The 16,715-nt window shown below is 38.2% G+C and overlaps 1 protein-coding gene across 1 annotated transcript in view; it reads right to left on the bottom strand.

Annotated features, from left to right (window-relative positions):
• Positions 1 to 4,683: 4,683 nt before the first annotated feature.
• TMTC2 (transmembrane O-mannosyltransferase targeting cadherins 2) overlaps positions 4,684 to 16,715 on the bottom strand; it is a 422,793-nt gene continuing 410,761 nt past the window's right edge. The window contains exon 12 of the mRNA XM_019960312.2: positions 4,684 to 7,342. Coding sequence (XP_019815871.2) covers positions 7,163 to 7,342 — 180 coding nt within the window. The 3' untranslated portion in view covers positions 4,684 to 7,162. The remainder of the gene's footprint in view (positions 7,343 to 16,715) is intronic.

Raw genomic sequence — 16,715 nt, 5'->3', positions numbered from 1 at the left:
TTTGAGTCTTCTGGGATAGAAAAAAAGATACATGATAGAAAATTGTTTGAAAAAAGTTTTTCTAGGAGTTTTGAGCTATTACTGAAATATAGAACTCTATTTTCTCCATCCGACTAGAGAACAGCTGATAGCTTTGTCTTGAATGAGGGATATACCTGTCAAATCCAAAGGAGATAGGAGAGAAATTAAATATATTTTAGATCAGAATTGATGGACAGTTCCAGCAGAAACTTCAAATGGGTTGAACATTTTTCCAGCCTCTTCACTGGTTGTGCTATCCAGGCTCTTCTTTGTTCAACTTTTTCTCCCCTACAATCCAGTGGCTCAATCTTGGCAGCTTATTAAGCCACCAAAAAGGACAGTCTCAAACTCTTCCACTTAAATTCTCTTCCCTCTGCAGCAGAAACTTAATTATTACTAATGGCAATTAACTGTTCATTCTCCACATGCCCATCCTTTCTCTTTCCAAAAAGAGAAAGGCTTTGGCTTTCTCAAAAAGGTAGATTGATGTTCAAATAGAGACACATGGTGGTTAATGTATAACCAATAATAATGATTAATTTGTAGTTGCCAAAAGCATTGTTGATATCAGATATACTGTGTTCAGAAAAGATGACATAGTTTTGGTCTTGTTTCATTGGTGAACTATAGCAAAGTCTTAAGATCCTAAGCCAGGCCAAATTCCCTACTTCTTCTTTTTTTTTTTTTTGGTAAAAACTGTCGTGTTCAGAAGACCCTGATTCTCTACTTCTGATTATGGAGGAAAGCACAGCCCTATTTTGCTGAGAGACATGGATATAGCATAGTCAGGAGTGTGCTATAAGGAAATCTTGAGCTGTTGCTGAGTAGAACACAAAATACAGCAGACAAAGGTGAAAATTTGACAGATGAAACTTCAATTATCTTGTTAAAACTGTTATATAACTTGATTATACATTGCCTTATTCCTCGATAAAACTTAGCTGTAAAGGATTTTATGTTATGCTTAAACCCCCTATGGATGTATGAGGTTACGTTCCAGCTTTACAGTTAAGGAAAGCAGGGCTCAGAGGTATGAAATAACCAGTCCATGTCCCAAAGCTAGCAGGCAGCAAGCCTGTCCCTGCCCTGTGCTCACATGTCCTGTGTCATGAGAGAAGTCCGGCAGTGAACCCGAGTCTGGAGGTGTTTCCTCCACCTGCTCTGGTACTTCTTTAGCTATTCCATATTCCACAAATCACATTCTCTACTTCTCCTACAACAGATGATCACCAAGATTAAAGGAGGTTACTATGAATGTTTACATCCCACCAAAATTCACATGGTGAAAACCTAATGCCCACAGGTGATGGTATTAGGACGTGACTAGGTCATGAGGATAGATCCCCCAGGAATGGAACTAATACCTTTATAAAAGAGACTCAGGGATCTCTCTCACCCCTTCCACCATGGGAGGAGACATGAGAAGTCCACAACCTTCAAGAGGGCTCTCACCTACCATGCTGGCACTCTAATAATAGACTTTCAGCTTTAGCACTGTGAGAAATAGATTTCTATTGTTTATAACAATGGTCCCCATCCCTTTTGGTATGGGGGACCGGTTTTATGGAAGACAATTTTTCCATGGACCAAGAGTGTAAGGCCCACAAGTTAAGTGATTTAACCAAGTTTCCAAAATTAGTGGCAGTTATACAACAGCTATAGAAATGTCAGATATTAAGAGGTCTTAGGATATGAAAACACTGCACAATTGGTTCTATTTTAAGATAAAAGGAGTTTTAACGTGACTTGAGTAACTACACTCTGAAACCAGTGAAGGCCATGTCTTTCTTTTCTGACATTGTTTTTCTAGGCTGGCACATTGTGTCAAGAAGAAGAACATAAAATAGACCGTAAATAAAAATTACATTTATCATTTGCTCATCATCAACTTGATATTTTTGAAAATAACTTTTTATAAAGTTGAGATTTGGGGATCAAGTGACTTTTTATTTGATATTTTCATCCTAGTGATCACAGTTTTCCCAGAGTACATGTTTCCAGTACTAAGAAAGAAAAGGCAACTAAAGCTTGGTTATTCTCTTACATGGGAAAAACTGGGTTTCCATAGATAATTTAAGAATTGTAAAGGACTTCCTTAGAGGTCCAGTGGCCAAGTCTCTGTGCTCCCAATGCAGGGGGCCGAGATTCAATCCCTGGTCAGGGAACTAGAGCCCACACACTGCAACTAAGAGTTGCATGCCACAATTAGAGAGTCCACATGTCACAACTAGAGTCCACATGTCACAACTAGAGTCCACATGATACAACTAGAGAGTCCACATGTCACAACTAGAGAGTCCACATGTCACAACTAGAGAGTCCACATGCCACAACCAGAGAGTCCACATGTCACAACTAGAGAGTCCACATGCCACAACCAGAGAGTCCACATGTCACAACTAGAGTCCACATGTCACAACTACAGAGTCCACATATCACAACTAGACAGTCCACATGCCACAACTAGAGAGTCCACATGTCACAACTAGGGAGTCCACATGTCACAACTACAGAGTCCACATATCACAACTAGAGAGTCCACATGTCACAACTAGAGAGTCCCCAAACCACAACTAGAGAGTCCACATGCCACAACTAGAGAGTCCACATGTCACAACTAGGGAGTCCACATGTCACAACTACAGAGTCCACATATCACAACTAGAGAGTCTACATGTCACAACTAGAGAGTCCCCAAACCACAACTAGAGAGTCCACATGATACAACTAGAGAGTCCACATGCCACAACCAGAGAGTCCACATGCCACAACCAGAGAGTCCACATGCCACAACTAGAGAGTCCACATGTCACAACTAGAGAGTCCACATGCCACAACTAGAGAGTCCACATATCACAACTAGAGAGTCCACACATCACAACTAGAGAGTCCACATGTCACAACTAGAGAGTCCCCAAACCACAACTAGAGAGTCCACATATCACAACTAGAGAGTCCCCATGTCACAACTAGAGAGTCCACATGCCACAACTAGAGAGTCCCCATGTCACAACTAGAGAGTCCACATGCCACAACTAGAGAGTCCCCATGTCACAACTAGAGAGTCCACATGCCACAACTAGAGAGTCCACATGCCACAACTAGAGAGTCCACATGCCACAACTAGAGAGTCCACATGTCACAACTAGAGAGTCCACATGCCACAACTAGAGAGTCCACATATCACAACTAGAGAGTCCACATGCCACAACTAGAGAGTCCCCAAACCACAACTAGAGAGTCCACATATCACAACTAGAGAGTCCCCATGTCACAACTAGAGAGTCCACATGCCACAACTAGAGAGTCCACATATCACAACCAGAGAGTCCACATGTCACAACTAGAGAGTCCACATGCCACAACTAGAGAGTCCCCAAACCACAACTAGAGAGTCCACATATCACAACTAGAGAGTCCCCATGTCACAACTAGAGAGTCCACATGCCACAACTAGAGAGTCCCCATGTCACAACTAGAGAGTCCACATGCCACAACTAGAGAGTCCACATGCCACAACTAGAGAGTCCACATGCCACAACCAGAGAGTCCACATGCCACAACTAGAGAGTCCACATATCACAACCAGAGAGTCCACATGCCACAACTAGAGAGTCCACATGTCACAACTAGAGAGTCCACATGCCACAACTAGAGAGTCCACATATCACAACTAGAGAGTCCACATGCCACAACTAGAGAGTCCACATGTCACAACTAGAGAGTCCACATGTCACAACTAGAGAGTCCATATGCCACAACTAGAGGGTTCACATGCTGCAACTGAAGATCCGGCATGCTGCAATGAAGCTTTAAGTACCTACATGCCATGATTAGGGCCTGGCACAGCCAAATAAATAAAAGATATATATTTTAAAAGAATTATAATCATTTCATTTCTATGTATTTTTCACTTAATTTAAATATTATTTTCAATACCATAGAATTTGCTCCTGACTATTTAAGACTCAACTTAGTTTAATGAAGGGATATTGCTAGAAAACTTGGCTTCAGCATTGGAATTGCCACATGCTGCAAGGGGAGAAGAAGATGAAATGACAGTGGAATTAGACTAACTCTGCTATATTTAGTTTAGCAGTAGACTAATGTGTACATGTACCAGGGCTTTAACCTTCTAGTTAATGTGATTTTGGATGGTCTTCCTACAGGATGCAATCAGAGAGGACTCTAAATTGGCTTTCATTCCCTCTGCCACTTCACCACACATTGACCTTTTGTTATTGTTATTCCATAGATATTTGAGATATATTTCTCTTTGGAGTACTGCTGTAATTTGAAGTTTCTTATCCACTTGAAATTTCTGTGAAGTTTTCTCCGAAGTTTTCTAAAACATTTCTCCAACTTCTTGCAACTGCTCTGATGTTATTGCGTTGGTTCATTGTTGGCTTCCGAAGAGTGCAGAGAAGAGCTTCTGTTTAGCAAGAAAATTTTGGATCAAATGAGAAAGTTCCAAATTAGTGACACAACTTGCTTGAGGTTATTAAAAAACAAACAAACCTAAAGGAATCTACAAAGTTAATACCTAAAATGGTGTTTGTGAAAAGTTTCCAGAGATTCCCACATTTCTCCTAGGTCTGTTAAAATCCAAGAGAATGTAAGTGTTACACCTGTAGAAGATTTTTAAAAAGGCTTATAAACATATTTGTTATCAATGCTTTATTGTTGAAAACAAAATCAAAATTCTCTGGCACATAAAACAATTATTTCTACAAAAGGAAAGCCTACAAAACTTGATAATTTATACAAATAACAGTTTCTCAAAAAAATAAAATTTTAATTTAGTAAACTTGTCTTGTGCTCTATAGTTTTAGCACTGTCTGCAATAATCCACCATAAATCCCTGAGCGGAGACATTTTTTTGACCATGTTCTGTAGACCTCCCCAAACCCTCCCCCCGAAGTTGGTCAGTTACTAAGTCCAGCCCTGTGGTGAAAGTTGTCAGGGACATTTAGTTATTAATGATCCATGCATTTTATGACACAGGTCCAATTATTATGCTACTTGGGAACTGGGTCAACATGAAGTGCCTCTACTGTGCAATCAGTGAAACTATCAAGAACCAAGTGTGTGAAGGGAAGAATAACAATTTAAAGACACAAAATGTTAAGACAAGGAAGCCATCATACGTCAATAACTATTTAAATAAATAAAAATGTTAGACACTGAATTCACCTCTATATCCTTATATTAAATTCCTCTTTTTCTTTTTTCTTTGCAATTACCAATGCACTAGAAGATGAAAAATATACCTCAACCCATGCTTTTGGTTTGACCATGGGTTTGTTGTTGTTAAACATTAAATATCATTCTGAAAACACAGTGATTTAGTTATAATTTAACTTCTGGCCCTTCAATGAAATGCTTACCAATAAAATGTTACATATTTGGAGGGCCTTCTTTTTATGCCATTAACAAATCTCTCCCACTACATTATCTTTCTCACCAACACACTAATGCCATAGAAGCACGACTTTAAATTCTTTACCCCACCATATTCAGATATGCAGCAAAACATATAAAATATGAAGAAACACATTAAGATCTATTTGCACATGTAGCTTCCCTTCAATGGGGATGCTGACCATATACACGTGGAGTATGAAAGGACAAGAAAAAAAGCTAACTTTAAGTTGCAAAGAACTGGTTTAATGAATCAAGTTTTGTTATTTTGCTATGGCAGAATAATAAATAAATAAATATGTAGAGTACTGTATAGCTACCTCCTCTAGGAAGAAGTAGAGAGTGGATTGCTGTTTTTACAAAGTTAATTTTTAGTAGCAAAGTTTGACTGCAAGTCAGAAAATGTTCAATAAATGTTTCTCTCTACTTCATTTATAGTCTTTTACTTGTGAAATGATCACTGAAGTGGTTACTAATAGGCAATGAAATAAAATGCCAAATTTGCTAGTGAAAAATAGTTTTCAACAGTGAAAAGCACTTGGCAGGAAACCTAGAAACACGTGGACTAACGCTATAGTCTACTGCAGCTTAAAATAAGATATTTTTTTATGTCTTTTGGGAAGAACAAGTATGATTAAAAATAATTTCTCAAAAACTTATCAGCACTGCTGTTTGGGTACCTATTAGAAAGTGATTAACATTTCATACCAATTGTTTCCAAAATATAAAATTGTCGGCAACACTGTCACACAGACTTGATTTTTAACCCAGCAACATCTGGAAGGCACAAAGCCTCTTCCCTTTTGGACTAGCTGCTGGTTAGGTACTGGAACTAGAACACTTTTTAAAGTTCCTCTTGATTTACTTCCTTATATAAGCATAGGCATTAACTAGGAATAGCCATTTTACAAGGCAATTTCAAAAGCCTAAGAATTAAAACAATGAATTCTCCTAGGCAGTTTTGGGAAAAGTTGGTGACGTCAAAGTGAAAAATGCCTGCCTGGCACACATGGGCCTCTCCCCTCCCCTCCGAGGACGTCAGTGAGAAACATGCTTTGCTTTCTCCTGCACATCCATTACACAACACGAAAAGCAAAGGATGTCCACACGATGGTGACGTCTGAATCATAAAACGTTATGTGCACCAGTCAGGAAACAAATATTGACTCTGACAGGTCCTGACACAGTATTAGAAAAGTTTTCTAGGTTTTGGAAACTGATAAGTAGGCTGTCCCAAAGAGGGAAGGCAGCAACGTTAAGACAAATGGCCAGCTCACCAGAATTCACACCACACTTGAATCACCGCCCATGAACTTGACCTTAATGGTTTACCACGGCTGAAAAGACACCCTTGACTTTCTCTCACAGTGTTTAAGGAACAGTATAATTTCTAAATTAGCTTTCATAAATGAACCACATTTGAAACTTACACCTCTTCCCCCTTTTAGAATGCCAAAAGATCCCGTTAAGTGCTTGGGTTTACAGTTTTATGGGTAATGATTATATCCTTCAGGAAGTTTCCAACATTCCCCCCATTTTTGGTGTCGATGGCTGTGTCCATAGCAAAGTGGATACTCCCAGAAGTGGTGGTGGCCTCAGGGACCTCTGCCCCCGGTCTCCAAGTCCGAACTAGCTCTTGTCATAGCACTGCTGGGAAGCTCTGCTCCTTCATGAGTCTGGGTTTCACGTATGGAGGAGGGTGCGGTCCGGCCTTCCTGTGTCAGGTCTTGGAAGTCTTTAGGCCTTGCTTTTCCATGATGTTCCAGAGCTTTCGGAGATTGGACTGTGTGATGATGTCATCCGGCTTGAGCTGTAGTGCCCGCAGGTAGTTGGCCTCAGCCTTCTGGAGCCGGCCATTGAGATGCAGGATGGCTCCCAAGTTCATCAGAGCAGCCGGATACTGGAACCAGAGAGAGGAAGGAAAACGATTAACAGACCGTGGTAAGCTTTCCTTCATGGAAGACAAAAATCTTCATCCACTTATGCAAATGATTCCCTTATGTCTGGAGGCATTTTATGGAAGCAATTTAGCAATTTATACCAATAGATAAGGATACCAGGAAGAAAAAAAAAAGCTTTCAAACAGCTGCTGTGTACTTTCTGCTTTAAAAAGAGCAGGCAGTAAGGGAAATAGTTGTTCCTTTAATGAGAAAGTATAGGTTACATATGAAGACCTAGTAACCTAGTCAGACTGTCCTTTCATGAGAAAAAAAGTTAAAAGGGATACAATTTTAGATGGAAAGAATTGAACTTCTTTTCAACTCAATGCCAAGGGGAAAAAAAAAAAAAGGAACTAAGTGGGAAAAGGTGACAAACAGTGCCTTTACTGAGGTCTTGAAGGTGAAAACCCTGAAAAAACTTCAAATGCAGCCACTAAAATCCTTTCTACATTTAACTCAAGTAGTTTAATGAGATCAAGTTTTTACCTTTTAAACTTACGATGGTCAATGTTTACAATAAACATAGCAACAGAGTATGTAGCATGGCTTCCCAGGTGGTACTAGTGGTAAAGAACTCACCCGCCAATGCAGGAGACCTAAGAGACGTGGGTTCGATCCCTGGGTTGGGAAGATCCCCTGGAGGAGGACATGGCAGCCCACTCCAGTATTCTTGCCTGGAGAATCCCCATGGACAGAGGAGTCTGGCGGGCTACAGTCCATAGGGTCACAAAGAACTGGACACGGCTGAAGTGACTTAGCATGTACAGTACTAGTACTAGTTTAATATAATGGTTCCCATACCCAAGTTCTCCAACATTAGTTAACAATAAATAACAAGACCCTCCCAAAGCGGGGAAAAAATACTTTGCTTGCTTTCTATGAGTAAGTGCTCTTCTGTTCTTGTCTTGTTCCTAGAACTTTCTGGTTAACAAAGTACAGTTAGTATCTTGGCAGTTACATAAACGAATACTTCAAACATCAGATAAAACTAAAATTGTTTATGCTAAGATTATGTTTTCATTTTACAGCTGGTGTCAACTATTAATTGTCCTGGCAACTCTATGATGTAGCCTAAAGTAATCACAATTATTTTCACAATTTAGTGCTTTCACAATGCAAGCATTTTTTTCAGCTGAATTCATATGACTCTACTCTTTACTGTAAATACAATTACTTCTAAATCAAAAACTATGCTGGGGGGGTGAGGTATGGTCGAATAGCTCAGAGTAAATCAACTGGGAAAAGATGATCAGACTTGGATTTGAAGAGATCTGAATTTGAATTCTTGCTTAACCACCCGCTGTGACCTTGGTGAGGTCCCCTAATATATCTGTGCCCCAATTCTTCCATTTATGAAATACTGAAATAACATCAGTTTTTTGCATATTGTTAGAAAGATAAAGTGAAAAAATAAACGTAGCATAGTACATGCACATAATAAACACTCTACAAATGTCAAGTCCACCTTTTCTTGTCTCATTTTGCTTGAGGTCTAACACATGCATGTTTATGATTTTTATGCTGTTACACATATTTTATAATTTTTACTTTAATGGCTGTCTCACATATCTCTGGATGTATACCAAAGTTCTCTTAAGTCAACTTCTGGGCACTATTTTCCAACTTTTCTGTATCCTTTTTCCTTTCCAAAAACAATGTTGCAAATATAAACTATTCCTGACCTTCAAAAACCTTTTGGTTAGGATGACTCCACACTTATCAAGAAAAATACAGATGGTCAACTTCTAATTTTAAACACCAAGCCAAATAAACATAGCTCTAAATTACATGTGCAGTGAATAGCTCCGCATCGGGAACCTAAAATACCACCACCTACTCTGTCTTCCTCAAAGAACTTTATCACACCACACATTATTATACTGAGTTTCTTGATGCTGCAACACAGTTCTGAATTATGTTCACTCCCAGAGCTTAGCACAACTGTCAGTAAACAGCTCCTAAATTGATGGTGAAGCATGTTCACAGCCTGGCTTACCGGATATGCAAAGTAGATAAAATGTTCAGACCTCCTCCTATCCAGAGTGGGAAGAAAGGAAACGGGGAGGGAGAACCATGGTTGGAGGCCGTTCCTAACTAACCAGAAATAGAAAAGGCGTAGTGATGGGGCTGTGAGAAACCAGATGTCTCTGTGGAGCGGTGGTTATTTCTTGAACCACTTTACTATCAGAGTCTGTACCTAACTATAATTGCAACTCAAGGGGATTATTAAAAACACTCAGAGGTTACAGAGTCACACTGCCTAGGTTCCAATGCCAATTCCGCCCCTGAAGCTGAGTGAGCATGGAGACTTCAGTTTCTTCTGGAAATGGGGTAACAGAACCTGCTTCATAGGCCTGTTGATATTATATGATCATGTAAAAGTGTCAGTTTCTCTTTTCTGTCTACTCATCATCTCAAACATACAAAACAGAATCTGTCAATGTGCCTGAATGACCACTGAGTCCAAACACTGAGGATTTGTGAACTGGCTCTGCCTATACTAGGTTTGAAGACTTTCTTAGGTTAAACCTGGAAAAGCCAGCTGGGAACACAGCTGGTGAAGTACATACTAGGTCACATAAACAGACTCTATTATTGTTACTAAATTGTGGCCTTGGGTCCTTCTCAGACTACTTCGAAGTAACCTTTCTGCTATCACGTGATAAAAAAAAATCAATATTTTCTAAGAAAACACAACTAGGAAGTTAAATCTGTTATCAAAATAAGTTTGGAATGTTAATTTATAATGATGTTTTGAAATGATTATAATTTTGCATTATCCATGCTAATACTCATTAAGCAAAAGTAATAAAAAATTGACATTATGAAGTTAATGTGAGATAATCAATCTCTTGAAAGCTCATTTATACTCATTGTGTTCTCTAAAGAATAAAAATCCAAATAAACTAAAAATGTGCATACTTAAGAATATCATTGAATATTGTTAGGCAGTTATATATTTCTACGTTCAGATGAGACATTTTGGTTTAAATATGTCTACTTTAATAGAGTTTTTAAAAGTTCTCAAAAAATTTTAAAATTCTATGGACACATATAATGCTTAAAGCATCACCACAGCTTCTTACTTGAGTAAATAGAAACTGATGAAATTTACATACTGGTGTGCTCACTTGTGACATGAGCATCACTGCTTTAGGTAACTGCTTTAACAGTCAACCATCATTTTGATAAACAGGTTCATGTTTTTGTTAAAAATTTATGAATAAAAGTACATATAGATGACTTTCTTCTTACACAGTTGTTTTCTCTCTTCAAAGACAAGGGCTTTACCTTTCAGGCCTGTTATATGTCCCTTCCACAGCGCTGACTAGGGCAGCTAAGTGGATGTCCACTGGACTGAATGCTTTCAGGCCTTCTAGCCTTGCGACAAAAAGCACCGGCATTACCTGGGAGCTTGACAGAAACTCAGGGTTTCAGGTGGCACATACTGAGTCAGAATCTAAATTTCAACAAGATCTCCCTGATGCTTTGTATGCTTATTAAAATTGGAGAAGTATGGTTCTAGAGATCATTTCCAGATTCTAGATTATGTCCTTTTAGGTCTTCTGAGATGAAGTTTCCTATAAAAGGATGAAGTTCCTATAGAACAAAGTATGTCAGATCATATTTCTATCCTTTCATAAAGTAGGATTCTTCTCTTGGCCCTGGAATTATTTTAGGGATTAAATGTTCCAAAGAGACTTTATTAACAGAAGCCATAAACGACTAAATATTGTTAGACAGGAGAGGGAATGAGAAGAATTTTCATAGCCAAGGAAGAGCAAGTTAGTTTCTAACCACTTTTAAAGACTACCTCACTGTATAACTGAAAGGCAAGAAGTCCAGGTGACTGGCCGTCTGATTACACACTGGTGTCACTGCTCTCCGCCAGCTGTGACTCATGGGCTGGGGAACAGAAACCCAACCACAACTGCTGATGTCTTCCCTCACACACATCCTCCTTTATTAAAGACAGCCGATGAAATGTTCAGGATGTTAACCAAGGCAGTCAGGCAGCTTGCAACTCAGGAACACTGGGCTTGTACTCATCACAGCAAATGACACCAGCTCCTACTTCACAGACTAGAAAGGAGAACCAGATCTTTCTTGTTTCCTTGAAGAGGACAGATGCTTTACATCAAAGGGGTTGACTAGGAGCCATACTGAGGCAACAAATGACGTCTTTTCCAAGTCTCTAGGGAATTATGCTTTTATTGTTACTTTACTGTGGTCTTTGGCTTACTTCTTGAGCACTGGAGAAAATAAGCAAAATTAAAATAATAGATGTATACTGGGGTGGGGTAGAGCAAATGCAGTTATGAAAGTCTGATTCTAATCTAATGCCCTAGAGGCTCCCAAGGAACCCAGCTGTACTCACAGGGTATCCTGATCACACAGGGTTGGAAAACAAAGTCATCTTCCTTGTCTTGCCTATTACATACTCTTGGAAAGTTATCTATGGAGAAGGGATAGTGAGATCACAAGGGGATTTAGGACTGGAAATTCATCTTTCTACTGGGAACAGAATTGAAATATAGAATTTTAAACAGAGGACACTCTTTTCCTAGAAAAAAGAAAAAGGACTTGGTTGAAATGTTCTAGAGTTGAAAACCCACACAGTAACTGGTCTCTGCACGCCATTAGTCCCTGAGACCACTTCCTTTTTATGAAAATAAATCAATAGGCAAGAGAAGCTATGAAAAAGATGAAGCCAGAGATAACAGTCTAGTTTTATATATCTATTTTCACTACAAGTGTTGCCGAAATTATCCATATAGTTGTATGTTTACTGAAATAAATTTTAAGAAAGACTGTCTCAAGTTAGCCTTACCTAGCTATCACTCAGTTAATACATTACACATTTTGGGAATGTTTTCAAGATAACCACCTTTAACCTCCTTTCTGAATTTGCGAACTTAAATGAGTTTACACAGTCTGAAGTTTTTAATGGCTTATTACTCTTTTTTCAAGTAGTTATACGTGATAACTTAATGAAGGTTGCCTACTGCTGTCGAACTGGATTCAGCTGAAATTCCTTACCCAATTTAATTTACTGAAGCAGTAACTATATCATGATGCTTAAAAATTAATGGTATAAACTTTTAAGAAACATAGTCATGAAAAAAGTATTTTTGTATACATCAAAGGATCTCTTTATATTTACTGTGCCTTGTACATGGCAAATATTTCATAAATAACTACGGAATTAAAGTTTTTAAGATCATTAGGCTTGTGGAAGAAAAAGTATAACATGGACTGAGACAAAAGTAGACGTCTTATTCCCCTCAGTTCCAACTCAATCCTTCTTGGTCCCATCGGCATGCTTAATGGTCTAATGCCAAGCTAGAAACCTAAATACCCTTCATTCACTGCATTCTTCCACATGCACACATATATACATTCATCTAATTGTCTTTTGGCAACTTCATCCTCAAATCTCCCTTACACTCTCTTTTAATCATACCATTTTCCTTTTTACCAACTTGATTTAAGCGATGATCATTTTTTCAGATTGTTTAAATACAATTATTTTGACAGAAAAGAAGAATAAATTAATGGGTAGCTGAAAAGACCAATGGGTAAAAGATTAAATGAATGAACACAAAGGTAAAGCCATATGCAGAGTTTTTTCTTTATTATGAATATTTTAGAGCATACAAAATTTCAGAGAATACTACAAAAACTGTTACTTGCCTAGCAAATAAAACTTTATAAAGACAACTGAAGCCCCCAAATATCTTTCACTGAACTCTCCCCTTCCTCTGAATAAAACCACTATCCTGAAGTTGGTATTTATTGTTCCAATGTATGTTTCACAGTTTTATTTTTTGTGTGTCCATAGCAAATGTATGACCTTGTATATAAGTTTTAACTTCATACATTTGTCATTATCCATCATGGATAATGATGCCAACCATGCTTAGCCAACCTGCCAAGCACTCACTTGGAACTTGAAATTTCTGCTTTTCATTTTGTTTATCTTTGTTGATATGTGTGAGGTTTAGCTCTTTCACATAAATTCTGTTGAATGACTACCCATTTTCTGAAGGATGGGCATATAGACTCTTTTAAAGGATGCTGCCACTATAATTCAAAAAGCTACATGCATCCCTATGTTCACAGCAGCAGTATTCACAATAGTCAAGACATGGAAACAAACTAAATGCCCAACAGATGAATGAATAAAGAAGATGTGCTACATACATACAATGGAACACTTCTCAGCCGTAAGAGAAGAACGAAGTAATGCCATTTGCAGCAACATGGCTGCAACTAGGATTATCATACTAAGTGAAGTAAGAAAGAGAGAGACAAATATTATATGATCACTTGTATGTGGAATTTAATATAAGACACAAATGAACCTGCCTATGAAACAGAAACAGACCCACAGACATAAAAAAAAACAGACTTATGGTTGCCAAGAAGGGCGAGGGGTAAGGAAGCAATGGATTGGGGGATTTGGGTTAGCGGATGCAAACTATTACATATAGAATGGATAAACAACAGGTTCCTACCACACAGCACAGGGAATTATATTTGATATCCTGTGATAAACCATAATAAAAAAGAATATAAAAAGAATGTGTATATATATGAATAACTGAATCACTTTGCTGTAGAGCAAGGGTTATATATCACTGTAAATCAGCTATACTTCAATTAAAAAAAAAAACTCTCATCTTAAAAAAAGAGGCTGCCATCAATATTCTTGTGACTATCTCTACATGAACTTATGGGAGAGTTTCTAAGAGTGGAATTGCTGGACATGGGGGATCTTCAACTTTGCCAGATGTCACCAAATTACTCTTCTGTGTGGTTGTAGCAAAATGCTTTAGCATCAAGAGCCTTTATTTCATATCCTTAATAATAGTTGGTACTGTCTAGTTTTTAAATTTTGCAAATCGAGAGTTTGCAAATCTTTTTTGCAAGTTTGCAAATCTTTTTTAAATTTTGCAAGTCTTTCTGCCAGGTGCTATTTGGACCATCCATTTCTCATCAAACTCCTCTTCTGACAAAGCTCTTCTTCTACTCTATTTCAGACAAACTTCTGATCATTTAAAAAATGACCATATTCATATATTACTCCTCTGTTTCCATAGTACTGTCTACATACATTAATTGCAATACTTACCACAATGAAGGACATCAACTTATTGTGTCTACCTTCTATGCTGGAGGGTAAGAGAGTGAATTTACTTTAACTGTTTTTATAGTGCTACTGCCAAGCTCTGGCATGTGAAAGAAGCTCTCGAAGAATGCTTTCTGAAAGAAGAAAATTTGTATGGTTTAGCAAAAAGAGGTGACCTAGGAGAGGTAAATTCTAGTCTAATCTCGGAGTAGTTTAACAAACATTTATTAAACACTTACTATATGTCAAGGTTGCTGCCAGATACTCAAAGTGATGAAAAAGAACAATATATAGTTTCAGTCTGCATGTGGCCTGAGATAACTTTAATTGCACACTTGGCATTTGTTGCAAACTATTAGGAGGTGTACATTCTATTACATATCATTTATGCTCCTGAAATTTATGAGGTAGACGAAACTGATATCCATGCATCATTTTGAGAACTATAAGGGACTGAACAGAAGAAGGCTTCACTGCTCTCAAGGAGTTGCAATCCAGGGCTTGACTACATATTCTTCTATGCCAAAGGAGAATCAGACACTTCTAACAGAGATATGAAGACAGAGCTATGGGGTGAAAGGAGATTCCCTCCTCATGGGTGTGAGGCTCTTAGACAAGATAGTTGATCAGGTTGCTTCAAGTTCTTTATGCTTCCAAAATGAGAATGATATATAAACCTTTGAAATGAATGTGTCATATCAAAAGCAGTTTGTTACTTTTTAAAGCAAACTGCAGAGAGCAGAGACAGCACTGGAGAGAAGCCTGTATAGAGCTGGGTTATACAGTTCAATTAGACTGGAGATTCAGATATCAGTACAGACAGTCACGATGTTAAACCTTCTGAGATTAAACCAAAGTGGAAAGAAAACTGTTATTAAAAATGAAATATTAATACAATTACACTATCTTTCACAAAATTTTAGGAACCAAAAACCCTACAACCAGTGCAATGCTCCCAACTCAGACATAATAGTTCTTTGAAAGTTATATTTTGGTTACAGATATATTTTGAATAAAGCATCTCTGAAAAAAGATTTACCAAAGTGTACAACCAGCTAGGGAAAACAACACAGGGAGTCTAGCAATGGCAAGGCAAATTCTGACAGATAATAGAAATGATTTATCCTGATTCTCAGTTTCAACACAGTATTTGTGTTTTAGAAACAGCTTTGAATAAAACAAAACAGATATAGGTGACAAGCAAGACACCACGCTGTACTGAGGGAGTAGTTTCAATTTGCCAGTGAGATATTTTATCCTGTGTGCTCAATCCTTCTCTCTTACATCTGTCCCATCACAGCGGGCATTACAAGACTGTTCATTTAACTTTTATGATGGGTGTGATTGCCACAATGTGGGGTGCTATTCATTTCTATGGCAATCAAAATGCCAACAGCTGTGGTTTGGGGGATAACAAACAGTGACTGTAACAGAATTACTTCAAAGGTAGTGGTGATTTCTAATAGATTTTAAAGTGCATCTACTAAAGTGCTAAGACCTCAGAAATTATTCTTCAAGGATGATTCTATTTCAAAGACAGGTTTTCCTGATGCCCTTAATTTCACAGGAAGTCTCTCACATGATCCAAATGGAAAATCTTGTTCCCAGGCTACCTAGGTCTCCCTCACTGCTTTTTTCCTAAATTTTACTTTTTTTTTTTTTTTTTTTTTTACTTTTTAAATGGAATGATTCTTTAAATTCTATAATGCTTTGCAGTTCTCAAAAGTTTCACACACATTTCATATAATCCCATAATAACCCGTTTCTCCCCCATCTCTCACTCACAGCTTTTCAAATGCAATCAGCACACTGTTTATCTTGATTCGCAGCAAGCACGTAGCTCATCATGTGTGCCTACTTGCTGAGTTGCTTCAGTTCTGTTGAACTCTGTGCGACTCTATGGACTGTAGCCTGCCAGGCTTCTTTGTCCATGGGACTCTCCAAGCAAGTATCCTGGCGTGGGTTGCCATGCCCTCCTCCAGGGTATTTTCTTGTCCCAGGAATCAAACCTACGTCTCCTGTGGCTCCTGCATTGCAGGAGGATCCTTTACCACTGAGCCATGGGGGAAGCCCCACATAACTCATCATTTCAAAGAAACTACCAAATAAAAGTTCTGTCTGTGTGAGAAAATATATGACGGCTTAAAGTACATGTAGATTAGAACAATGGAAATAAGAAGAACGTATTGAAGGTTAAAAAC

This window comes from Bos indicus, chromosome 5 (genome assembly GCF_029378745.1).
Source record: "Bos indicus isolate NIAB-ARS_2022 breed Sahiwal x Tharparkar chromosome 5, NIAB-ARS_B.indTharparkar_mat_pri_1.0, whole genome shotgun sequence".
NCBI classification, from domain to species: Eukaryota; Metazoa; Chordata; class Mammalia; order Artiodactyla; family Bovidae; genus Bos; species Bos indicus.
This window is presented reverse-complemented; position numbering and strand designations above follow the sequence as displayed.